General features: G+C 40.7%; 1 protein-coding gene across 1 annotated transcript in view; it reads right to left on the bottom strand.

The window, feature by feature from the left end:
* Positions 1 to 213: 213 nt before the first annotated feature.
* The window catches only part of grin2aa (glutamate receptor, ionotropic, N-methyl D-aspartate 2A, a), a 265,381-nt gene continuing 239,701 nt past the window's right edge, over positions 214 to 25,893 (bottom strand). The window contains exons 10-13 of the mRNA XM_036590374.1: positions 20,824 to 20,984; positions 11,164 to 11,351; positions 6,581 to 6,819; positions 214 to 2,025 (exon numbers count right to left, since the gene is read on the bottom strand). Coding sequence (XP_036446267.1) covers positions 226 to 2,025; positions 6,581 to 6,819; positions 11,164 to 11,351; positions 20,824 to 20,984 — 2,388 coding nt within the window. The 3' untranslated portion in view covers positions 214 to 225. The remainder of the gene's footprint in view (positions 2,026 to 6,580; positions 6,820 to 11,163; positions 11,352 to 20,823; positions 20,985 to 25,893) is intronic.

Genomic DNA, 25,893 nt, shown 5'->3' with positions numbered 1-25,893 from the left:
CTAACTGGCCGTCCACGATCAGCCCAGGAAATATTCACGTTCCTAAAAGGGTGACTAAACAAATGCCCCAAAAACCTTTGGCAAGCGCTATCCAGGATGATACATGAAAGAGTGATATCTGCAAAAGAGAGAGTACTTGTCTTTTTTCTGTTTTTTTTAAAAGATGTGGGCGACTATGGTATCCTAAAGTGAGTAGATATTTCAACTACACAAAGAGAAAGAGCATTAAACGTCTGACTCGAGACTAGGTATTTTCTTATACACTCGTCTATTGCTGAACTGAGAAGAAGTGAGGACCCGAGGAGCTGAGTATGCACTGGGTTTGTTGGCTACATAAGGCATCACATGCTCTGAAATGTACATGTCATTGGGTATTCGACCATCCCTGGAACAGTACGAGGTGGTGGACTTGATGGAGGACCTCAGATTGTTCTCGTTCCTCGTTTTGACGGGCGCCAACTGTTTGTAAATGTCCGAGGAGCTCCTGCCGTGGACCAGGCGTGCGTCGTCCCGCACGGCCTGCATGAACGGGTTGTCCGTGGTGTGATCGGGGTAAAGGGACTTGCTGCGCTTGCTCTCCTCCAGGTTATGGTTGAACAGCATGGACCTGCTCCCGAACAGTTTGTCGGACTTGACGTTGAACAGGTTGGCGTACGGGCTGTCCTCCAGGAAGCGGTCCTTCTCCTTGAGACTGACGCTGCGGGCCGGCCGGTTCAAGTCAACCTCCTTGGGCTTCTCCAGCATGATGTTGTCGAAGGAGTGCTGGCGGCTGAGCCGCAGGCGGTTCCTTTTCTGGACGTGTGGCCCGTCCGTCTGCGGCCAGTAGTGGCCGAAGGTGTCGTCTTGGTGCACGCTGGGACTGATCATCACCTCCTGCAGCATCTGGTCTTCACTGATGTCGTACAGGTTGCCCATATGCAGGCACGCCTCACAGCGGTTGTAGGGTGAACGCATTGCCGCGTAGGGTCCCGTGGAGTAGTTTGGCACCTTTGACAGGCAGCTCCGGCAGTGGGTTTGTTTAAAGCGGTCGTTGCTCTCATGCGGGCTGAGGTTCTTGTCTTTTACACTGTAGTGTTTGTTGTAGGCGTTGTCCGGCAGGAGGTCTGTGTCGGTGTGATGGAGGGGGCTGCTGTTCAGATGGATGATGGGCTGGTCACATTTCCTGTAATTGTCATTGTGGTCAGAGTAAATTTCGGGGAAATCCAAATCGTCGGCTGCTAGGCCTCTGCTCTCTCTGTAATGCAGAGGATCCGAGTGCAGACTCAGCTCCCGGTCAGAGTCTATGGTGTAGATTTTTTCTCGGCCAGATCCGCCCTGCTTATTTTTTAAGTAGGACAGCTCCACTTCGCTGCAATCCCTAGGGTATTTTGACGTCATCGATCTTTTTTTTAAGTTGTCCTTGGCCTTCAGGTGCTTGTTGTTCTCAGGATCCTTGTACGAGGCAGCCCTGCTGGAGCAGTCGGAGATGTCAGAGTGGGCTGCCTCCTCTGGAAGGTAGCGCTGGCTCTTCATGGACAAACGGGGGTCCGGGGCCAAAGTGTCGGGCCCCTGGCCTTGTCGGACAGTATCCACTGACTTCTTCCAAAGAGCCCTGGGCTTAGCAGCCGTCTGAGCTGCATCTGCGCTCACAGCAACTTCCACGGTGTTGGGGTTGGATTCGTTTAGAGTGAGGGGGTGCTGGCCCTGGAAGATGTAGTTGTTCAGGTGGTCCTTGTGGCGGTTGGCCAAATAGGCCTGGATGTCGCTGGAGTCCCCGTAGATGTCCTTTTGCGCATAGCTGCGGTTGTCAGTATACACAAAGTTCCCTTTTTCAGACATCAGGTCCATGATCATGGGCCCGGCCGAGTGCATGAACTCGCCGCTGCGTTTGGGCGAGTTCACCCTGGAGCCGCTCAGGTTGGTCATGTTGGTCATCTGCTTGGCCGACTTGATGAGCTTCAGCATGTTGGCCTGAGGGCTGAAGTCCAGGTCAGAGGATTTTTTCTTCATATCAATGTGGACACCGTGAATGCAACTCCAAATACCCTGAGAAAAAAAAGGAAGAAAGGAAGAAGGGGGGGAAATCAGTGCTTACTGTGACTAAAGCACAATGCAAATGACAAAATATGATAATATTTCACATACTTCCCTCTAGATTTTGGGATTTAAAATGAATCTTAAAGCCACAAACACTGACACAAGCTCAAATGTACTCAGTTTTCCCATCATCCAAAATATGTTGGGTGTCTGAAGTTTGCTTCTTTAGTTTCAGCACTGGAGATACGAGACCACTGTGGCTTACAAGTAAAGGAATCCCACCAATTAGCACCATGCCAATGTTTAAATCATCACACACTTGTGTCAAACTGTGTCTAATTGTTAAGCAATCTCTAATAAACTTTTCTGACACTGTATGATGAACTTTTATCTGTAAACATGAACCAAAGTACATAGCAAAGCTAGATACAGTAGTAAGTCTGAATTTAGTCAGTGAGTCATACAGTGTCAGAAGCAACATAATCAAGTCTATAAGAGATACTCAACAACTCTTTAGGGGTTAGGGACTGATATATGTAAATGAGGTCTACTCTGATTGGCTGCACCTCATTCAAAAAAGCAGTCCAGGCTGAAACACTCCTTATAACCTCAGTAGCTGGGTGAAGCTAAACTGCTATGAGCAGTACAGGTGATATACAGATAAATGATACATTTTGCAACTTTAACTATGTTTAGTTTTTTAGTTTTTTATGATTATGGACTCTTTAACATGGTATATTCTTTACGTTTGGTCAGATAAAGGATCACAGTCATCTGAAAAGGCCACAAAAACTACAAACAGCCATCTTCCGAGAGCCTTATGTTCTTTATTATTATAGAATCTTTACTGCAGATGACATTTCCTGAGTGTGCATTGTTTCTAAGCTCTCTTTTGCTGACAAATGTGTGAACTTAGGTTACGTCTCTCCCCATATATTTGCATTTCATTACCTCAAAAACAGCTAAAACATGTTCCCTTACAGACAGAGTGAGAACTACATCAGGTGCATATAAATCCCCCACACTGAAACCAAAGAAGGCCGTGTGAAAGCTGGCCCTCTTGCACTGTCATTAAAAACTATCCCGCTATGAATTAAATCAATACCTAATCTTAACCCTCTGGGGTTCACAAACTCTTCCATGTGTCAAACTTCTCTGTTTCTATATCTGTTTGTGTATCTTTGTGATGATCCAGCACAGAAATCCAGTTCAAACACTTCCTGAATCTGTAGAGTCGCCCTTTCCAAATTCCATCAATGGAATTTTCCATTCCATTCTATCACGAGATCATACGAGACTCACATCCGGAGTTATGAGCCTATGAAGAGGGGCTGAGATACACGTCATCTGCCTCTCACCGTGTGGAACTGGTGGATTGGTCTGTCCGTCTACATTCTGTGTGAAACTGACCAATGGGCACTCAGAAAATCACTAAGAACTGACCATCACGCCGGAAACCCTTCATTCTTCATTCAGTCCACATCGGAGACTCATGGAGAAACAGTGAGCAGAGAGTTTACAGCTGCTGAAGCTGCTGCAGCAGTTTTGGAAAGTAGTGATGAAGATAACGGAGCATTTAGATATGAAACATATGAGGATCATGATATATGAAGAGCCTTTAAAGGAGAGTTTAAGAAGATATGAACACATTAAGAGAATGACCTCAGACCACAGAGGGTTAAAGGGCCCATATCATGGAGTTTTTTTTGCTGTTACTAGAATAAATGAGCTTGATGTAGCATGTAAACACTATTAAAGCTCTAAACAGTCTATACACTCCATACAGTCCATACATGGAAGCAAAACTGCAGTTTTTTCAATTCACAGTTTTTGTGATGTCACGCAAACCATCACATTTACATATATCAGCCCACAGCAGTTTAGCTCTGCCTGCTCACACTGAAGTTATAAGGAGGGTTTCAGGCCCGAACTGCTTTTTGAATGAAGCACAGCCAATCAGAACTGAGCTCATTTGCATATACCAGTATTAAAGGCACAGTAACAATAACTGTAAGGGATGAAGAGAGATTGGAAAATGGTCATGAAAAAGTGAATTAGCACTGCTTTTGGTGCACAAACCTACACATAGACCTAAAAAAATAAATAAATACAGGAGTAATGAAGGATACGGGCCCTTTAAAACGAACAACAAGCATCAGTCAATATTTCATTTCTGCTTATTTTTCCCCTCAGTGGTCAGCCAGCGTCTGACGTTCCGTGGCTCAATAACTTCGGCCCCCAATGAATTGCTAATTGGATCAGAGTGGAGACGCTCGCACATGAGGCTGTCTGATCGGCGAGCTCTTTTCTGTTGAAGTGTTGGCTTGTTTATCAACACACTTCAGCTGACATGTGAGAATGCGACACTGGCATGCAGATTTGTCCCTGTTTGGCTACAGGCTACTGTCCCATGTTGTGAAATTAAACAGTACAGACAGGAATTAAGTCAATTAATTCCAAGATTTGATTTATCAGCGGTGATAAATTAAAGGGCCCATATTCTACATTTTTATTTAGCTTATTTCCCTCCATCACATCCACTTATAACATTTGTGTAGTTTTATTTACCAAGAATTCTTACATAACCATTTTTTAATCCCTTAGAATTTTTTGTGTTACTGAGCCTTTGAGACTGATACATGTAAATGAGCTCTGTTCTGATTGGCTGTGCCACATTCAAACAGCAGACCAGGCTGAAACACCCCTTAAAACTTAATGAGTGGGCGTTAGCTAAATTGTTGTAAGCTGAATAGGCAGATATATGCAAATATGACAATACAAAAGTAGTGAATTTAAAGCGGGCTGGAGGAAATGAACAGCATTCTTTGAGATTTTAGTAATATTTTCATGTGTACAGGCAGGGGTTGACAGTACGTACTGCCCACTGCACTGGCCACAACATTTCACATTTTGGCCACTAAGAATTCCCTTTAAGTTTGCTAATACCACTCTGTGAAATAAGATCTTAAACAAGATTCAGACTGAATAATCATCAGCAGTTTGTGAGAGATAATGGGCTGCAGTCAGCACCAAATACTGTCACCTATGGTGTTCCACAGGGGTCAGTACTTGGGCCACTTTTGTTTAGCACTTACATATAGTGTGAGTATATGTATAAATAGACTTCTTATTACTATTATTATTATTATTATTATTATTAATGATATTATCTAAGCTGCCATGACACTGAGAGGCTAAACAGTAACTAAACCTAAAGTACAAGGACCAGCTTGGTAGGGGGACCACCACGATCACCACCACAACAGCAGTGTTCTTATTAATGTACAATTTTTAATAAACATTTCCATGCTTTCCATGTTAATTGTTTTTAATGACTGTTAATTGTTATATAAGCGCTACATCTCTCAATTTTTGTGTTTTTTATTTTTTACAGAATTTGAAAATGCCGGTTGGTCTTCACAATGTGTCAAAATTTCATAATGAACTGACCAATAACAGCATTTACTCATTTGTGTCATAACAATTAATTATATTTTTTGATTTGATCCTGTTTTTAAATGATTAAGTAGTTATTTACTATCTTACTTCTTTGTGATGCCTAAACCTTTCCTTAACTCTTAGTTAATCATTATCGAGTGGTTATTATATACTATTACATACTAAATAAATATTATTATATACAATAATAATCATTAAATGGACCCCAATATTAAAGCTACGTCTTTACAATGTATTTACAAAGATATATTGCTTTACATATTTGTGTGTCACTAAATAATTAATATTTGGTAGCACGTTTTAATGCACAGGTAGCGATTATTTACAGTTATATATATAAACTTTCATTAACAAACTATTAGATGATGATTAAGCTGCTATTTTTAGGGATTGACTGATTTTTGGTACTAAAGCATGCTTCTTAATTATAAATACAATGTATATACAATAGAATGTTTCTATGATTCTGGCCACAAATTCATTGGCTTGGTGGTCCGAGAAGTCACTGTATTGTTGTTTATATCTGTATTGTTGTTTATATCTGTCGACCCCGTGTAGAGGGGAGGGTGTACAGACGCCAGCAGCCCTGACAGCATTAGCGCTGCCAGTAGCTTTCATTTCTGAAGCACTTTTACAGAAACAGACAAGAGCTCTTTGATATCCCGCTTTACAAACAACAAAAGCCACTTTAAACGCTGGCGATTCTGTACAGCAGCTGTTCATTCACTACCTTACAGCTGATTATACGTTCATAGTGATATTTTATCACAGAGAACATGCGACCCCTGCCCTGGGGCTGCACAATATATCGTATCTTAACTGTTATCGCAATATTGGCCTTTGCACTGATCCTGCAGAAGGCTACATTATGCAAACGAGCCTTTTAATCACTCACTGTGTTTATTTACTATGTGCTGTGAGCATCCTGACCAATCTACAGCACATTCTCCATCAATCTGATCCACCCTTTCATGATGCAAAGGCTTCAATGAGTGTTCATGGTCCTATATAGAACCATTTTCTTTATTCCCCAACAACCGCAGGGTTCTCCCAGTCCCAGCTGGCCATTTCCACCCCTGATCATCAGTGCTAAAAGGCATCTCACCCTGCTGATGGTGAAGAGCAGGCCGGGCTTCCCTGAACAAACTCCGGTGAAGCAGTAGCGAAGCTTCCAGTAGAACAGGTGCTCCCACACGAAGGTGATGAGGCTGAGGCCCATGGCTGTGGCCAGCATGTAGAACACTCCAGCCATGTTGTCCACGTCCAGCTGGCTGCTCATCACCTCGTTCTTCTCGTTGTGGCAGATTCCAGTCAGCCACTGGGCCTCTAGCTCCTCCATCTCACCTGAGGAAACACGAACACATACACTAAACATACGGTCACTCCTCTCACACTGCAGTGACCACCTGTATTTCAGTATATACACGCAAAGCTTCTCAAGGTTACAATGCCAGACTTTACAGTTATTACTTGGTATTTGCAAAGCACACTGGGAAAAATACTGTTAATTACTGTTCATTTCAAGCATCCTGCCACTGGGGGCGGAGCTTTCCAGTTTGGTTAGTTTCTGTAAATAAGCTGTTATTTCTTCATCTACATATAGCTTTTTTGTTAGTATTACCGTGTTATTCATTCACCAAAGATATATCTGAATGCATTTTACATTAATGAATTCTACCCTTCATTAATTTAATTTCCAGTCAAAGCTATCAGAAAGTAAATTGATTGTTTTCTATGACATCTGTATGACATTTATTTTCATTGTTTATTATTTTTATGCCATTTATTTCCTGTTTTAGGACAAATCATCTTTTTCTTATTCAAAAGACCACTGCAGATTAAGCATAAAGGTCAGTACTAAGCATTTTGTCCAGTGCAGAGGTCAGTTTTAGGTGGAAACCATTAGTTTAAGTTTCCTTTAGTTCAACAGAAACAGCTACTGTAATAAACTGTCCCAGAAGGTCAGTGCAGCTGGTCAGTCTAAAGGCCACATGAGGTTAGGTTTTATATCAGAACTGTGACTCTAATGAGCCAAAACGTCTTATTTTGGGAGAAAGAAGAAAAAGAAAAGACGGATGAATGAATGAGATCATTGCCTATGTTGTAATTTAGAGCCCATCAGTTCAAATGTTTACTATTTAATTACCTTTAAGGCTTAATATTTATAAAAATTAAGATAACAAGACTTTTATATACTCACTTATGTAAGTGGATGGTCTTATATCTAATCTCCTAGGAAACATCTCCTGAAAAATGAACTGCGTTTTGACTGGAAACGAAATAAATGAAGAGTGCGCTCTGACTTTTGTACAGTACTGTAATTACAGTACTGTTCTGTAATTAGGAATTACAGTGGTGTCCCTGTAATGGTACTTTTGCCAATAATTGTGTTACTGTAATATATTTCGTTGATGTGGAAATGACGCGCAGTTTTGCATCACTTTTTTAGCGCAGCGTCCCGTCATAAAACTTTCCACACTTCTGGCATTCAGTGCAGAGAGTGAGTAAAACACATACTCCAGCGTCAGCCATATGCCAGCTCCATCTGAGCGCTGTTTTTCCCTCTCTCTACAAGGTGCTGCCAAAACGATGATTCTGTCATTTATCAAGCTTCATGTTAGAGCGGTGCTGTTAAAGCAGTGCATGCAGACAGAAATGTAGATTGCAGATGGGAGATTCAGACAAAATCCGCCATGAAACGCTGATTGAAAGAAGGGCTAAAACAGATGGACGTCTCGTAGTGTGTTTTGCAAGGCTGGAGAGGTTTGTGGAAAACGATCAGTCCGAGAGTCCGACATTAAAAGGGAATTCTATCAAAATGTCTGCATAACTCGGTCGTTAACATGCAAACAGAGTCGTTCAGAACGGTTTGGTGTGAAATGCTCCATGTCAGAATCAGAATCCGAGTCAGAATCTGTTCGTAAACCACCAGATGAGGTTCATTATGAATAAGAGGGAGAAAAATAAACACCAGTGATTGAAGATACAGTTGTATGTAAAAGTTGTTGATTTTCTAAGTGTAAATAAGTGAACACATCCTCTACACTGAGCACACTTGTGCACACTTTAACATACAATTATACTGTTTATTATAATTTTTTTTCTGTATAATTACTTTGTTAAGATGTAAACAGAGTCGTTCAGAGTGGTTTGGTGTGAAACGCTCTGTTCTAGAGAAACGAGTCAGAACTGTTCACAGTGGTGGTGATAGGAACCAGACGTCCACCTCTAAAAGCTCCCTCACAGAAAGTTACTACATGAAATGGTAAGAATTCACTGCCCGATGTCTGAGACACTGTTGTACCATAGATTTGAGATTAGAGTTCAAATTAAAACACGCTTTTTAAAATGCATTCATGGTGGAGGGATACATGCAGGGTGTTGTGAGGCACTATTTTACCATCAACCACATATACATCACAACCCCTGGCTCCTCTCACCACCACTGTAAAGAGTCAGTACGTTTCCCTACGATGAACCATTTCTCATCAAACCACTCTTTACATCTTTAAACTGAACGATTGAAGTAGGCAGAATTTTTTTAAGTTGGTGGAGTTCCCCTTTAAGGAAAGCTATCCTGGGCTTCTTTTGTTACATGAATAACAGTTAACTCTCCTAAGCAGGTTAGGGCTTATATAAAAAGGCTTTGGCTCGTTAATTCATCTGTTTGGAAACGCTGTGAAAGATCTAAGCAGTAATATTAATAATACAGGCTGAGGCCACTGTGACTCACTTACATGCTGACACAGAAAGGAAAAAAGAGAATAGAGAATATATTCAAACCGCTCGCATATACATTCTGTTTACTCTCCCTGCATTAAAAATAACATCAAAGAGATGTTTATAATCCTGCGAGCCTGTGTTAGGGACGTCCACGGAGAGGTCAGCTTTGTGTAGCTGAAACTCTGAGCTCTCGCTACCTTTCCCTCCCGCGGCCATTCCTGCTATTCTCTGAGTTAACCAGTCTGCACGAGAGCCTCTCTGACTGACCGAGGCCGTGAGTGGTGAGCAGTGGCCCCCCAGCACTGATCCTGAATTAACACTGACCTGCACATTTTACCCTGGTGAAGTAATAATAATAATAATAATAATAATAATTAATAATAACTAGAAGGAGAAAGTTTGTATATAAACATTAAGTTGGCTTGGCAAAGCTGTTGCTATGAAATCCCAGGTGGTCGCTATGGTGTTGCCAGGCCATTGCTATGGTATCCCATGTGGTTGCTATGGTGTTGCTAGGACATAGCTGTTATCCCATATGGTTGCTATGGTATTGTTAGCCCATTGCTATGGCATTCCAGGGTGTTGCTATAGTGTTGCTAGGCCATTGCTATGGTATCCCATGTGATTGCTATGGTGTTGCTAGGACATAGCTGTTATCCCATATGGTTGCTATGGTGTTGCTAGGCCATTGCTATGGTATCCCACATGGTTGCTATGGTGTTGCTAGGCCATTGCTATGGCATCCCATGTGGTTGCTATAGTGTTGCTAGGCCATTGCTATGGCATCCCAGGTGGTTGCTATGGTATTGCTAGGCCATTGCTATGGTATCCCATGTGGTTGCTATGGTGTTGCTAGGACATAGCTGTTATCCCATATGGTTGCTATGGTGTTGCTAGGCCATTGTTATGGCATCCCAGGTGGTTGCTATGGTGTTGCTAGGCCATTGCTATGGTATCCCACGTGGTCTCTATGGTGTTGCTAGGCCATTGCTATGGCATCCCATGTGGTTGCTATGGTGTTGCTAGGCCATTGCTATGGCATCCCAGGTGGTTGCTATGGTGTTGCTAGGCCATTGCTATGGTATCCCATGTGGTTGCTATGGTGTTGCTAGGACATAGCTGTTATCCCATATGGTTGCTATGGTGTTGCTAGGCCATTGCTATGGCATCCCAGGTGGTTGCTATGGTGTTGCTAGGCCATTGCTATGGCATCTCAGGTGGTTGCTAAGGTGTTGCTAGGCCATTGCTATGGTATCCCATGTGGTTGCTATGGTGTTGCTAGGCCATTGCTATGGCATCCCAGGTGGTTGCTAAAGGTGTTGCTAGGCCATTGCTATGGTATCCCAGGTGGCTGCTAAGGGGTTTCTAGGCCCTTGCTATGTTATTCCTGGTGGTTGCTATGGTGTTGCTAGGTCATTGCTATGGCATCCCAGGTGGTTTCTATGGTGGTGTTAGGCCATTGCTATGGCATCCCAGTTGGTTGCTAAGGTGTTGCTAGGCCATTGCTATCGTATCCCAGGTGGTTGCTATGGTGTTGCTAGGCCATTGCTATCGTATCCCAGGTGGTTGCTATGGTGTTGTTAGGCCATTGCTATGTTATCCCACATGGTAGTTTTGGTATTGCTAAGTTATCCCAGTTGGTTGCTAAGATAGTGGTAGGCAATTGCTATGAATTCTCAAGTGGTTGCTATGCCGCTGCCATTATGCCAGGTGTTGCTAGACTATTGCTATGGTATCGCAGGTGGTAGCTATGATGTTGCTAAATTATCCCAAGGGGTTTCCTAGATGGTTCCTATTAAAATCCCAGGTGGTTGCTAGGCTGTTGCTATGTTATCCCAGGCGGTTGCTAAGGGGTTGCTTGGCCACTGTTATGTTATCCCAGGTGGTTGCTAAGGTGTTTCTAGGCCACTGCTACACTATCCGTATATAATGTGCGTGCATTCTCAGAGAAAAGCAGGACCTCACCGTCGCCGATGATGGCCAGGATGGCCAGGTCCACCTGCCGCTTCCAGGGCGAGCCCTTCTGCAGGGCGATGCCGTAACCCGTGGTGGCAAAAATGTAGCCGCTGCCAATGGTCACCAGCTTGCAGCCCTCGTCCCTGCCGGCCATGTAATTCAGCACAGCCGCATCGTAGATAAAAGCGTCCAGTTTTCTGATAAAGAAGAAAGAGAGAGAAATTAGCAAGACCACTGATCATCACAGACAGGGGGCAAGGGTGGGCAAGTACCTTCACAGAAATGTCCAAACTCTGAAATCTGATCTGTTTAGTCTCCATGACGACTTCAGTCCGGACTGAATTTCGGACAGTAGCTGTTCCAGAATAACAGCTCCTAACTTCATAATCTCATCATGAACTCCAGATAAGAAAACAGCATCACACAAACGTCCTAACTAGACTGAACCTCCTAAATCCTGTCCTAACTTTAGGATGAACCCCAACAGGGTCCTCACTTCTGTTTAAGGTCCGTTTCTATGGTTTTTAGGCAGCTGAGTCAGCAGCATAGTTCACTACCAGCATAATGAGCTCCATTTATTTCTACTGTAAAACGCTGCTTTCACTGTGAGATGTTTTATTGAAATGTTATCTACATCATAAAATTAAACGTTGTTTATTTCATAAAATCAGTGAAAATGTGCAAGTGTGTTTCACGTTATCTACATCATAAAATTTGACATTATTTATTTTGTAAAATCACTGGAAATATGCTAGCTTTTTCATGTTATCAAAGTCATAAAAGTTTAAAATGATTTATGTTGTGTTTCATGTTATTCATGCAATAAAATTTTATGTTATGTCAAAATAATATGTAAAAAAGTAAAGTTTAATAAAAACTGGCCAAAAAAAGAAAACAGCCATCAACCAAGTTGGCTGCTGGGAAATCAAAATCAGCCATAAAAGTCATGATCAGCACACAAACATTGCATTATGATTTTTTGATGTTTTCAAAGCTTAGTGATGTCAGATTTGGGCTGTCAGACAGGCTGATCACCTGATCACAGCAGGCGTGTGTCGGTAAGTAAACAGGTCATGTGAATAAGGTGAATAAAGAATAAAGTCACTGCAGCTCCGACTCCACGCTGGGTCCACTGTAACGACATAGCTGAACAGCAGGTGGACGCTGAGTCACACTCAGGAGGGGCGGCCGCGCTGGGCTCCGGTCTCACACTAAACGCTGCGTTTGATTCAGTTTGGTGTGGTGAGCGCGGAGGGGAGGTTCATACACAGCTCCTCCAGCTCAATCCACTGTTTACAGGCTTTTCTCTCTCTCTCTCTCTTCAGCTCGCTGTTTGTTTCTTCCTGCTGTTTTAGAACTGAGAGCACAAACTCGAGGACATCAAGTCAAAGGCCTTTTAACAGCCACGTCTATGAGAGTGTGTGTGTGCAGGTCTGTCGGGCGTCTGTCTGAGAGCCGCTCTGCACTTCATTTTTAAGATGAAAGAACAGGGCCGTTTCTTTTTGTCTCCTGAGATTAAGATTAGGATTAGGATTAGGAAACTATTGTGACATGCAGATACATATCATCACTGTAAGAAAAACAAACATTTCTATTGGCCCAATTATCATGAAATTTTGACGCAGTTCAGATGGCAGCCAGTCTATAAAAAAAAATATATATATATTAAAAAAACAACACAAATGTACATTCAAGTATGTATACATACACATCGCTGCTGTGGGAAGAAAACCTTGTGTCTCCATTTTTGTCCTTTTTCAGTTTTAACATAATTTGAAAATGTCTGTTGCTCTTTACATTGTGTTACATTGTGTTTATGATGAATGGACCAAACAAAATGGCCCAAAAAAGAGTTGGAAGAAAGTCTGGTTCCATTGACTTACATTAAATGTAAAGTTTGTTTTTTCTTTCTCCTGTAAGGTTATCATTTTGGAGATACAAGGGTTGTTTTAAAAATTAATTAATTAATATAAAAAATATCCTTACAGTGTAAATATTTTACTTTTAGTATATATATATATGTAAATATATATATATATATATATATATAGTAACAAACTGTAAAAACCTTGTTAAATAATTATCGAGGTTAATTACTTGCTTGTTAATTCTCTTCTTGTTACTTCTTTTCTTGCTGTCCTTTTGCTGCTGTAGCACTGAGAATTTCCCCATTGTGGGACTAATAAAGGATTATCTTATTATCTTATCTTATTAATAATTATTATTACATATAGTATAGTAACTTACATACAGCACTACTATTCAGTGTCATAAAGAACAACAGAAATCATACAATCTGGGTGCCTCTAGTTAAATGACAGGTTTTGTTGATTTTCTGAGTGAAAACGAGTTAAATAAAAGTTAGTTAACTAAAACCTAAAGTTAAATAAAAACATGTTAATCTGACGAGGGGTGCACAAACTTTTGTGAAGGACTGTATACTTAACAGAAGATTACACAGAAGCCCCAGTAACTAAATACAACATTATTTTTTTCAATATTCAGTGTGTCCTTTTTTTACGTGATTTAAAGTTCAGTCCTGGTTGGTTTCACATGCTTTAAGACTCACAGTGGAATCATTTTTTCCTGTGACTCTCTCCTCCCTCATGCAAGTGGATTATCTTATCGAATGTCCACACAAGTATCTCCTGAGAAAAGAATAACTTGTAACTAAGGGTCATTTTGACTGGAAATGTAATCAAATGAATGTAGGGTGGCCTCTATATCCCTATGTGGGATATAGAGTTATCATACAGACTTGTGTATGTATGTAAGTATGTTGTGGGGCAGTGCCTAATTTGAGCTATAACAAGTCTCTGACCTCTAGATGAGGTAAAAGAGTGCTCAAACAGGCGGCTCTCAGAACGCTGACCGGTCCAAAAGTCCAGTGGAATCAAACTAATCCCGCTGTCATGAACCAATGATCCAACACCTCCACCTCCGTACCAGACAGGAGTACTAACAGGCCGAGGGCAGAGCACGCCGCGCCTTCCAGTCTGCCTAATGAGTGACATTTGGAGCTGCGGTTAGCGAGTCGTCCTTCTCCTCTGCCTCTCCGTACGAGGAGCCTTTAGTCTGAGGCCCTTCATTACACCGACACTGACATTTCCCGAATGTCAAATGAAACTCCCAGATTAGACCCACAGCCGATATTCCTCTTAATAATTCTGTTATAACGGGGCTATTCTGCCGGACGCTGCACTGTGACGATTCCATAGACAGAAGCAGGACTGTCACTATTGATTGTGTTAGTAACCTACTGAGTATTCTAACGATTAATCGACTGATCGGGTTTTTCAACAGGCAATCAAACTCAACTTAAGAATAAACCATGAGTCTGTGGTATTGTGGGTATTGTATTTCATTGAGTCTGTTTGTTTTAATAAATGGTGTAAGTGACACTAAGTGGACTTTTGGCTGACAGAATTCAATCAACATTGATTTTTATCACCTTCATTAAACAGAGAAAAGGCTGAAACATCCCCACACTGCCAAAAACAAATCCCCTTAAGCTAATATTGGGATTTTATTCATCTAAGGATTAGTAGAAAACGGCAACAACAACAACAGCAATGCACAAGACCAATAATCCAGTACAAGCCCGGTGTATATATAGATGCCTGTGCTTTTCTATTTGTGTTCCCCATGAAATCACAAACGCAGGGTCATTTCATTTGACTGTGTGTTGCTCTATCTTTCTCTTCAGGGTGAGAAAAGCTCAGCAGTGATAATCTGAGTGATGTTGTTAATTAGAGGCGCTTTACAGAGACAAATACTCATTTTTTATCTCTATCTCTATTTGTCACATCTGTAGCATGTGGTGGATTACTACAGATAATAATTTAACTCATTTCCTTGTACCTTTAAATAAATAGAAAATTATAAAATATTCAAAAGGCAATTCTTTTTTCTTGGTTTTTCAGAACTCAAGCTTGATTTAATCAATGAAATGTAAACAATAGCCATTTGAATTAATATCCAAAAAAAAAAACCTACACGTGTCTTCTGAGTTTTTAATGTTAATGGTGGTAAAATTAATAGCTTTATTCCGGGCACTATTTTGCCTCACTACGCCCTGCACGTTCTAAACTGAAACCTTCTTAAAACGATCATAAACAGTGTCTCAGTCATCAGGCAGTGAATTCATAACCATTTCTTGTAATAAACACCCTGGTGACCACCTGTAATACCAGAACAACCACCTGGCAACAACGGAAAATACAATGGGAATCAACTACCAGCACCATAACAACCACCATATCTACCAACACCAATTCACAGTATTCGATTGCGTCATTAAGTAGAACATGTCGCCATTTTAGAAGGCAAACTGTGACTCTGACTCTACTCTGATAATGACAGACTGTGCTCTTATCACCGCTACGGCATTTACGTCCCTGCAAGTGGATAAAAACCAAGCAAAACTGACCAGAATGACCACGAAAAAGATATGTAGACGCTTTAGATGTGTCTCCAGAAAACGCTACGAGAGGATTAGCTAGATCGGTGGACTGGATCCGTAGCTATAGACCAAACTGCACATCTCCGGAGTTCAGAACATTCTAGTGTGTGTGATGTTTTATAAAAACTAATAAAAGTGGCTACCAAAGCTCTTAAATAATAAACTTATGCATTTATATTAGGCTCAAGTTAGCTTCTCATTCTTATGCTCCTCTCTTAAATTTTCCGGTCCACCTTAAATGGTGCTGCAGTTACACTGAGGCGCCTTAAACGAAGAACGAATTTTGAAAGTAGGCGAATATTAAGCTAAAGTCAATAACAGATACTTAAGCAATAAATACAACAAACATTCAATTGAAACTGTTACTGAGCAGCACAGCGAAGCTACAATCAGCCAAATAGAGCTGTTGAACGCATCTCACTGGCTGATCTACACTACACTACACTAATGAGTGCACTTCTAAATGGATATGGACTATTATTGTATACTATTTAGTGTGCTAGTATGGGATAGTTTGGGATGGGGATGCAAGTAACGCAATGGAAAATCTCAGCTGTTTAGATTATAGCTTTCGTTTTTCATCACTACAACTACAAATCAAATGAAATCAAGTCAGTACACTCAAATACAAACTTCAAAAAGTGTTTACAAATGTGTTTTACTGCCTTTGCTGGATCGGTTATTACAAAGAGCCGCAGCACTGCTGAATGAACTAGATGTTGCCCACCAAACTTGTGGCAGCGCGATTGTAACGTCTTCAGAATACTATCGATAGCAATATCAGTTCTGCTGCATTTTCTGCAGGAAAGGCACTTTTCCAGTTATGTATATAGGTATAATATTTAACTTGATATTTGGTTTATTGCTGGAAGCTGCGTATCATGTTTGCGAAGATTTGCAAATGTCAACCTCATCATACATTTCACAGTTTTCATCAGCTGTGTTAAAACACAATTCTTCATTTTGAGAGTGGTTTGATTAAAGACTTTCAGCTGGACCATAAGGAACTTTCTTCAGCTCAACCCAAAGCTGTCTGTGCGCCTCTCAGATGGCTGTGGTTTTACTCTGCTAATGAAGACACACTCAAAAAGCACAAGAACATATTTCATCACAACATTATAGTCGGTGAGCTTCTTTGGGCCAAGGACTGTATTTGAGCTCCGTTCGGGTTCAGCACTCGAGTCCATAACAGAGAACCATTCAGAATAAACGGCCTGGCACAAACACTGAGAGACCTTATCAATATCTGCCACGAGCTGGTCTGTGAGGAGCTGATCAGTCGGTTTAGAGAGTCTGATCAGGTTTCTGAAGATTGTTCCCTGTGTGTTTACGCTTTAAACAGAGAGGCCTGATTGGGTTCTTTTCTCTAAAAGAACTGCTTTAGCTCCATCACGAAAAGCTGTTCAGTGTTTCAGTCTGGCCTCACCACCCTCCACCCCACCCCTCCCCAGTGTGACGCTGATGAAAAATGCCCTCCCCATACATCTCTGCCTCCTCATTTCCACTCCCATTATGTACGTTGCACTATTAAAAATAGCCCTGTTACTCCAAGTTGGCGTGGTCATTCATTCCCATTGCCTTCTACAAACCACTATGGCAAAGAAAGTAAAAAAAAAAAAGTTTGATCCACTTTTCATGTATATAATGAATGTGATCATTAAATCAAAAAACAAAATAAATGTAAAAAATGTATGTGGGGGCCCTTTTTCAAGGTTTGTTACTTTATGGCAACATTTGGCAATGATGGAAATAAAAAAAAATAAAATAAAATTGAAAATAAAAAATAATTTTAAATGTAAAGCTAAATAATAACTGTCCTCTCAAGCGGCTACTCAAGTTACACTTTGCTACAGGCTACATCCACTCCACTGTCACACAGTGTTGCTTCTAGGCAACATAAACATTTCTGCAAATTCTAACAACGTAAATACAATTTATATGATACAGAATGTGTACGTCCCCCCTAACAGATTTTCTACTAGGTGGATTTTATTTTAGATGGATAAAAAATTATGAAGCGTTGATTTTCTGAGAGAAAAGTGCAGAAACAAGTCATCTACAAAAAAGAGGTTTAAAAAGAGGTTTAAAAACACCCATAATGAGAAAGTGTGACCAAACACAACCCTTTGTTGGTTTATTCAAACTCTCTTATTGTTATTAACACTTTATTGTCATCAAATATGTTTTATGTTATTGTAAAGTGAGGAAAATGTGTTTGTTGCCCTGAGGCAACATTGTACAATAAATAGTTAACTCTAAGAAAACTACATATCGCTGTTGTCGGAAGAAAACCTCGTATCTCCAAAATAGTAACTTTACAGGAGAAGGAAAAAACCTACTTTACTTTTAATGTAAGTCAATGGAACCAGAATTCTTTCCAGGTAGTTTTGGGCCGTTTCTTTTGGTCCAGTCATCATGAAATGTACACACAATGTAAAGAGAAACAGGCATTTTCAAATTATGTCAAAAACTGAAAAACAACAAGATAGGAGACATGAGGTTTTGTTCCGACAGCAGCGATGTATTACTGTTGTACTGCTACACTATTTAAACAAAATTACATATATAATTACACAGTTAGTTATACAATTTTCATTTGCCTTACATTCTGAATAGAAACCAGCAGGTTTCTAATGTTTAGAAATAGAATTTCTAATGTTCCTCTGAAAAAACGAAAGCATGAGGGTGGGCTGGGGGTCTAGTTAAGAGCTGGCGGGGGCAGCTAGAGAGTATTAGGTCATTATAGTGAGGATGATGACCACAAACAAGGCAACTTCAATGTAGCTACACTGTTAGAAAACACTCCGTTTGCATAATGAGAGGAGAGAGGCATTTTGAATGATAGTTGAAGTCAGTGATGATCACGTCACAGTACTGAACTTTGTTTTCTTTACTATGGTCAACTTCACTGTAATATAGTGTAAAAAGATTCAAATGAAAAGAAATAGCAGTAAAATTTTGAGTAGAAAGTCAACACAAGACATTAAAAGATCAATTAACTCAAAAGTTTGTTGCTAAGGGGTTGCTAGGCTGTAGCTATGGCATCCCAGGTGGTTGCTAAGGCGTTGCTATCCCACTGCTAGAGATTACCAGTTGTCCCAGGTGGGTGGTGTGGTGTTGTAAGACCAGTGCCATGTTAGTGGTTACTAAGTCCTTTGCTATCCCGGATAGCAAGAGGATAGTGGGCCACTGGTAGCCCGCTAAAGGCAAAGCTGGCGGTCCACTGGCATTATTTTGCTCAGCGTTTTCTGGGCGGCCCACCAGTGTTTAACCAGATATTAGATAAAATTCCACTTATCATCACTCATTTTACACTCACAGTCTAATTTACTGATTTTTCCTTGCTTCCTTTCTTTAGTTATACTTTGTAAATTAGTTTAGTAAATAATTTTAATCAGCAATAAAATTTTCCATAAAATCATTTTACATCAGGCCTGGTCATTATTTCTTTTTGTCAGTTGTTTGTAATATATGTCTTAGTTTATTTTCCAAAATAAAAGTCCCTGTGCATTTAAAATCTGAGACTAAAATCTAATTAGAGCTTGTATGCAGGACAATAATCTTGGTGGTCCGAGGGGGGACCAGCAGTGGCAAACAGTCAGTGTTGTGCCGACCTTATCAAACCAGCTGACTGATATATGCTCGCTATCTGGGATGGCACCCCAGGTGGCGGCGAAGGTGTTGTGCTGCTAAGCCAAAACTATGGTGTCCCAGGTGGTTGCTAAGGTGCTGCTTAGCCATTGCTATGGTATCCCTGGTAGTTGATAAAGTGTTGCTGGGCCACTGATACCATATCCCAGGTGGCTCTTTATATATGATTGGTCCCACAAGCACAAGCGCACTATTCCCATATTGGTTCCAAGATCCTGTGATGTTTTGTGGTTCTAGCTCAAAAGCTGTGGCTTATGAAAACGGTATGTAAAAGGCACAGAGTAATAAAATTAACAACAGCCAATGTTCTAAGCCAACAGCAATAAAACATGCTTTTGTTATCGCTGGTGCTGCCTGGAACCTTTAAAAAAAGACCAGCTAAGGGACCCATACATCTCCCCATTCTCATTTCCACTGCTATTATGTTCATCACACTATTAAAAATAGCCCCGTTACTCCAAGTTAACATGGCCATTCATTCCCCCTGCTGCCACCCATAAGTGTGTTTATAAAGCACTGGTCATTGGAATGACCCTTTCAGTCCTGATTCCTCTCAGGTAAACTCATGTAGGGCTGTGCTGCAGCTTTAATCAGGCCTGAGATTTTGATCTGAACCCAAATGCGAGTTGATTTTGCCACTGCAGAACGAACAACTTTACACTTCCTAATGAGAGACTTTGTAGCAGCAATAATGGCCATTATCAAATCGTCAAAAACTAAATAGCAATATCATTATAATGATCAAATATCATCTGACAAACTAATCTGTTCTTCAGTCAGTTCCCTCAAACCAAATCGTTTTTCAGTCTCCATAAACTCTGCATAATGTGCTGTTCTCGTTGTTTAAACAGAAACTTTTCAAATGTTCTTCATAATTAAACGGTTAAGATGTAAACAGAGTCGTTCAGAGTGGTTTGGTGTGAAACACTCCGTTCTAGAGAGTCAGAATTGTTCACAGTGGTGGTGATAGAAACCAGACGTCCACCTCTAAAAGCTCCCTCACAGAAAGTTACTACATGAAATGGTTAAGAATTCACTGCCTGATGACTGGGAGAGTTTTACAGTAGTTTTGAGACGATTTGGGCCTAAAACACATTTTTAAATTCATAGCAGAGGGATCAATGCAGAGTGTTTGCAAAATAGTTCCCAGTGAAAACTTATTTTTTTTAGATTTTCCACTGTTTTCCATCATCAACATTCCATATAAACTCAGAAGACTCGTGTAGGTTCACTGGTGGTTTTGGATAGTAAATAAAAGGCCTATATTGGTGTTGTAGTCATGGCGACCCCTGGTTCCTATCACCACCAGTGTAAAGACATCTGAACCATTTCACACCAAACCACTCTGAATAACTAAATGTGCTTTGTTTCTCAACAATTTGAAATTTTGTAAAATTTGGTGGACTTCCCCTTTAAGATAACATAGAACAAAAGGGAAAATGAAGAAGGAGTAAAACTACAGCAGGGAAAACTCAAGCCAACAGTGGTTAAAGGGGATCAGAAAGCCGACCCATTTCAAGCTCTAGCCTGTGTGGGTGCAGGGATATTCAGCTTACCCGGTCTTCAAGCTGACCAGTGCGTCGGTCACCCCCGTCTGATGGTATTTGACCATGTACTGGTGCATGTCTGGGTAGTTCTTCCGGATGTTCCTCTCTGTGCTGCCATTAGGGACCGTGCCGAATCGGAATGGAGGGGAGTAGGAGTACGGGCTCTGGAACTGTGGAGCAGTGAAAACAGACACAGATGAGTTTCTTAAAAATAACAAAAAAAGCCAAGCAAAACGCTTTTTAACCCAAATGTAGTCGATCAGCCGACACATGTTTGGGAGTTTGCTGCTTTAGTTTTAGCACTGGAGCTGAGAGGCTAATGTAGCTAACACATAATAGAAACTTATACCATCACCACTGTTGTTCATTCATCTCTAATAGACTTGATGATGTGTTTTCTGTCACTGTATGACTCACTGTTATCTGTAAACCTGGATTAAAGTACTGTTTTCAGCTTCAGACCCAAAACATCCAACCATATGTTCCTATATGAGTATAAATTCCCACCATCATCTCACAGCACAGCGAAGCAGCAAAGATTGTTAGGCTCTTGCTATGGTATCCCAGGTGGTTGCCAAGGCGTTGCTAGCCCATTGCTAGGGCTTGCCAGGTGGTTGTTAAGGTGTTGCTAGGCTGTTGCTAAGGTATCCCAGGTGGTTGCTAAGTAATTGCTAGGCCATTGTGGTCAGTGTGGTGTTGTAAGGCCATTGGCATGTTATCCTAAGGTTGCTAAGGCCGTTGCTGTGGTACCCCAGTTGGTTGCTAAGCTGCTGTGCTGCTAAGCCAGAACTATGGTGTCACAGGTGGTTACTAAGGTGTTGTTTAGCCATTGCTATCGTATTCCAGGTAGTTGCGTACGTATGATCGATCCCAAAAGTACAAGCGCTCATGATCCTGTGAAGTTTCATTGTTTTAACTGTGGCTTGTAAAAAAGGTATGAAAAAGGCATATATTAATAAAATTAAGAACAGAAAGTTGGCAGACACCAACCTTCATTTATTTAATTTCCAGTCAAAACAGCCATTAAATACAAGGTAGTATGTCAGTATTGAGTGAGTCACTCTTTTCCTTTATTACATCTTCCGTTCTTTTCAGGAGACTCACTTTCAGTTCCTCAAAGAATCTGCAGACACACCTCCAAAGTTCAGTCTTAGAAGCTGGTTGATGATTTTCTGAAGTAATCAAACACATTCAGTGGTGTTGAGGTCTGGACTCTGGGGTGGTCAGTCCACTGTTCAGCTTCTTTGTTTGATGTGTCCGTCTCCTTTTCTCAGTGAGGTTCTTCTTGACAGCTACACATCCTTTCAGACCCACAGCGCTGAGTCGTCTTCTCACAGTGGAAGGATGGACAGAAACACCTGTGGATGTTTTCAGATCTGAAGCAGCTTGATTTTCTCCTCTCTCTCAGAGATGAAAGCTTTAAGTGCTGTTTATCTGATGGGGCAGTTTTGGGGTCTACCAGGTCTTCCAGGTCTCTTTAAAGATTGAAAACGGTCATTTAAAAATGAATGATATTTTTGGTAAATAAATCCACAGAGATACAAGGAGAAAAATGTAAGATATGGGCCCTTTAATGTCCACAGTCTCTGCTTTCAGTCATACTGAGTCGTGGTTGCTGTTAACAGGAGCCAGAGCAAAGTTCTGTTTGCAGCATCACAGCACTGACCTCGGCCTCATCTGATAAACAGGACGCTGCAGACTCTTCATCTGCAGCCACATCCTCTTTAACCCTCCTGCCTGCCCGATTCAGAGCGGACGCGGTTCAGCCTGTCGGACGTGCAAGTGCATACATGAATAAAATACAGCAGCAGGCGCTTTATATGCCCTTATTAGGAACGGCGGTTGTGTATTAATCTGCTTTAGTTTGTTTATCTCCTTGTGTATTTTGTTTGTTTACAGTAGTGCTGCACAATGTACTGTTTGTTAACGCATTCAGGACTTTTAACTGAACTTGGACTTTAGACCTTAGTCCTTTTGCTTTGAGTGGCCCTAAACCTTAATTATGTTTATTTTATTAAAATAAATGATTCAACTTTCCATTTTGTCAATTTTAGCTCATTTTGAGTTCAAAAACTCAGCAGTACATGACCAGCAAACACGGCCCTTGAACAGCTGTTCACACAGAAAATCATCATATTTTACATTAAAACACTAAAAAGTGCTGAACTGCAGAAAATATGGCGATTCTTAATGTTCCACACTGATTTTCAGACTTTGGGACACATTTACTTCAAAACAGTGGGATCTAACTGCTCACCATGTGGCCATGAGGGACAGGGATGCAGCCTCACTTCCTGCTCTAAAATACAGGGGCGTGGCTAAAATAGGCCCCGCCTACAGACTAAAACATTATGTTTCGGTGACGACATGAAAACGTGGGACAACATTTTTTTTTTATTAAGCACTTGATTAATGTCAGTCTTTTAACTTCATTTAAAAGAAATTAAAGAAATCTTTAAAAAGTAATTTTTTTTTCTCGTATATGTTTAGAGGGTAGGGTTTGGGACAGACACCTCTCAATAGAAAGTACCCTATAAATGATGATTTTGTATATAGTTAGCTTATTACTATCTCTATTAATGCCTTTGGTTTAAATAGATCAGAACGTAATGCTTGTAAATATCTAACTTCACTGCTTTTTTATAGTTTTTACTGTTGGAGTGTATTTTGAATTCTGTAGAATGGTCCATTCGCATCAGTCTGTATGTAATTAAGTTAGGTTACTCTTTATTAGCCACAACGGGGAAATTCACCTCTGCATTTGACCGATCTGTGCAGTGAAACACCACATACACACTAGGGGGCAGTGAGCACACGTGGACAGCCCTATCCACGGCGCCCAGGGAGCAGTTGGGGGTTAGGCGCCTTGCTCAAAGGCACTTCAGTCACATACTGTCAGCTCTGGGGATCAAACCAGCAACGTTCCGGTCACAAGGCTGGTTCTCTAACCCCACAACTGCCCCATAAAGATTTAAAATGCTGCTTAAGTCCATATCATGCTGCCCTAGTCTACACTATGTATCTGGAGGTCCAGCATCTTCACAGTGGGTAAATCATGTCAATTCAGCACTGGTCTATGCTCTCTTCTCCACCATACACTATCCCCTCCTCCTCTCCTCTATTCGTTTCCGTTGCTCCTCTCCTCCCCTCCTCAGCTCTGGCCTTGTCCTGCTCATTATGCAATGGATTGTGTGTTATGTAAGGGCTGAGCGGCGCTCTGCTTTGGGCCTGCAGCGGCCAGCGCACGACTCCTCCCTCTCTCATCTGTGCAGAATAAATACAGAACACTGTTAGACACTGTTTGTTCACTTAACTCTTATAGGTTGCCGCAGGATTGCACTGAAATTTCACCCGTGTTTATTTATATTTATGTGAGTGCATTTAGTTATTGTATATAGTGGAGACACAGGAATGTCCGATATAGATAAACATTTATAAAATGTAGAAATTTGAACTACTGGATTGGCATTACATATTCTGTAGGACAAATGTAGTAGAATGAAGAAAATGCAGATATTTTAGTGGAGTAAACCAGCAACACCTAAACACTCCGCTCTTCCAGAGTCCAACAAATACATAAATAATAAACATCAGTTTGAAACATCTGTCAAATCTAAACATCCGTATATCTGCCGATACAGATATGATTCTGATATCATTGTTTATCCCTATATACAGTGCACTCCACAAAGAATGGCACCCCTGATAAATGTGAGCCAAAACAGGCTATAAAAACATTCTTTACTGCTTTTTACTGCAGTAAACATTTTTACTGCTCTTTACTTGCTTTTGATCTTTCATTTAAAATATTAACAAAAATCAAAACGTTTTTTGAGGACAATGATTGGAACAAATCTAACTCTCATCATGAAATAAATATTTTTCTCAAATCTGTTTCGGCGCTACGACGGCGCTTTAGGGCCACTGTAAAAAAAAAAATAAAAAATTTGAGATAAAACGTCATACGGTATGATATTTTTAGTATAAAGTTGCAATATTTCAAGAATAAAGTCATAAAGTTACAAGAATAAACTCGCAATATTTTGAGAATAAAGTGGGCTAATTGTAGGGGGGCTGCCATAACGTGCTGGGGTCTCGGTTGCCGTACTGGTTCTGGTTCTTCATTCTAAATAAACGGCTTCCTACACAGCCATTTCAGCAGTGTGGATTCCAAGCTCCACACTGTGGACTCTCCTCTTCAGCCCATCCCACACCTTTTCTATGGGGTTCAGATCAGGGGGCTGGGGTGACCATGGCAAAACCTTAATTCTGTGGTCAGGGAACCATTTTTATGCTGATTTTGAGGCATGTTTGGGATCATTGTCCTGCTGGAAGATGCAAACTATGGCCCAGTTTGAGCTTCCTGGCTGAGGCAGTCAGGTTTTGGTTTTATTTCTGCTGGTACTTGATGTATCTCTCTCTATCTATCTATCTATCTATCTATATATATATATATATATATATATATATATATATATATATATATATATATATATATATATACATATATATATATATCTGCTGTCGGATCAAAACCTCGTATCTCCATTTTTGTTGTTTCTCAGTTTTTGACATATTTTGAAAATGCCTGTTGTCCTTTATATTGTTTGTAAGAAGAATGGACCCAAAGAAACGGCCCAAAATGACTTGGACAAAATTCTGGTTCCATTGACTTACATTAAAAGTAGAGTATGGTTTTTCCTTCTCCTGTAAAATTACCATTTTGGAGATACAAGGTTTTGATCCGACAACAGCGAAATACATATATACATATATGTTGATGTGTTGTCGGAAGAAAACCTTGTATCTCCAAAATGGTGACTTTACAGGAGAAGGAAAAACCATACTCTACTTTTAATGTAAGTCAATGGAACCAGAATTTCATTTTGGGCCATTTCTTTTGGTCATATAGGGATATAGGGAAATCACTGTGTGCATGTATTAGCTGAACCGCACCAGTAAAGCTTTGTGGACTGATGAGTCTAAACTCGAGATCTCTGGAAGTGACAGAAGGCAGTACGTTCACCACAGAAGCAATAAAAGACTCTTCAAACCACATTGACAACCATCAGTCAGTGG

This window comes from Colossoma macropomum, unplaced genomic scaffold, assembly GCF_904425465.1.
Source record: "Colossoma macropomum unplaced genomic scaffold, Colossoma_macropomum, whole genome shotgun sequence".
Taxonomy (NCBI): Eukaryota; Metazoa; Chordata; class Actinopteri; order Characiformes; family Serrasalmidae; genus Colossoma; species Colossoma macropomum.
This window is presented reverse-complemented; position numbering and strand designations above follow the sequence as displayed.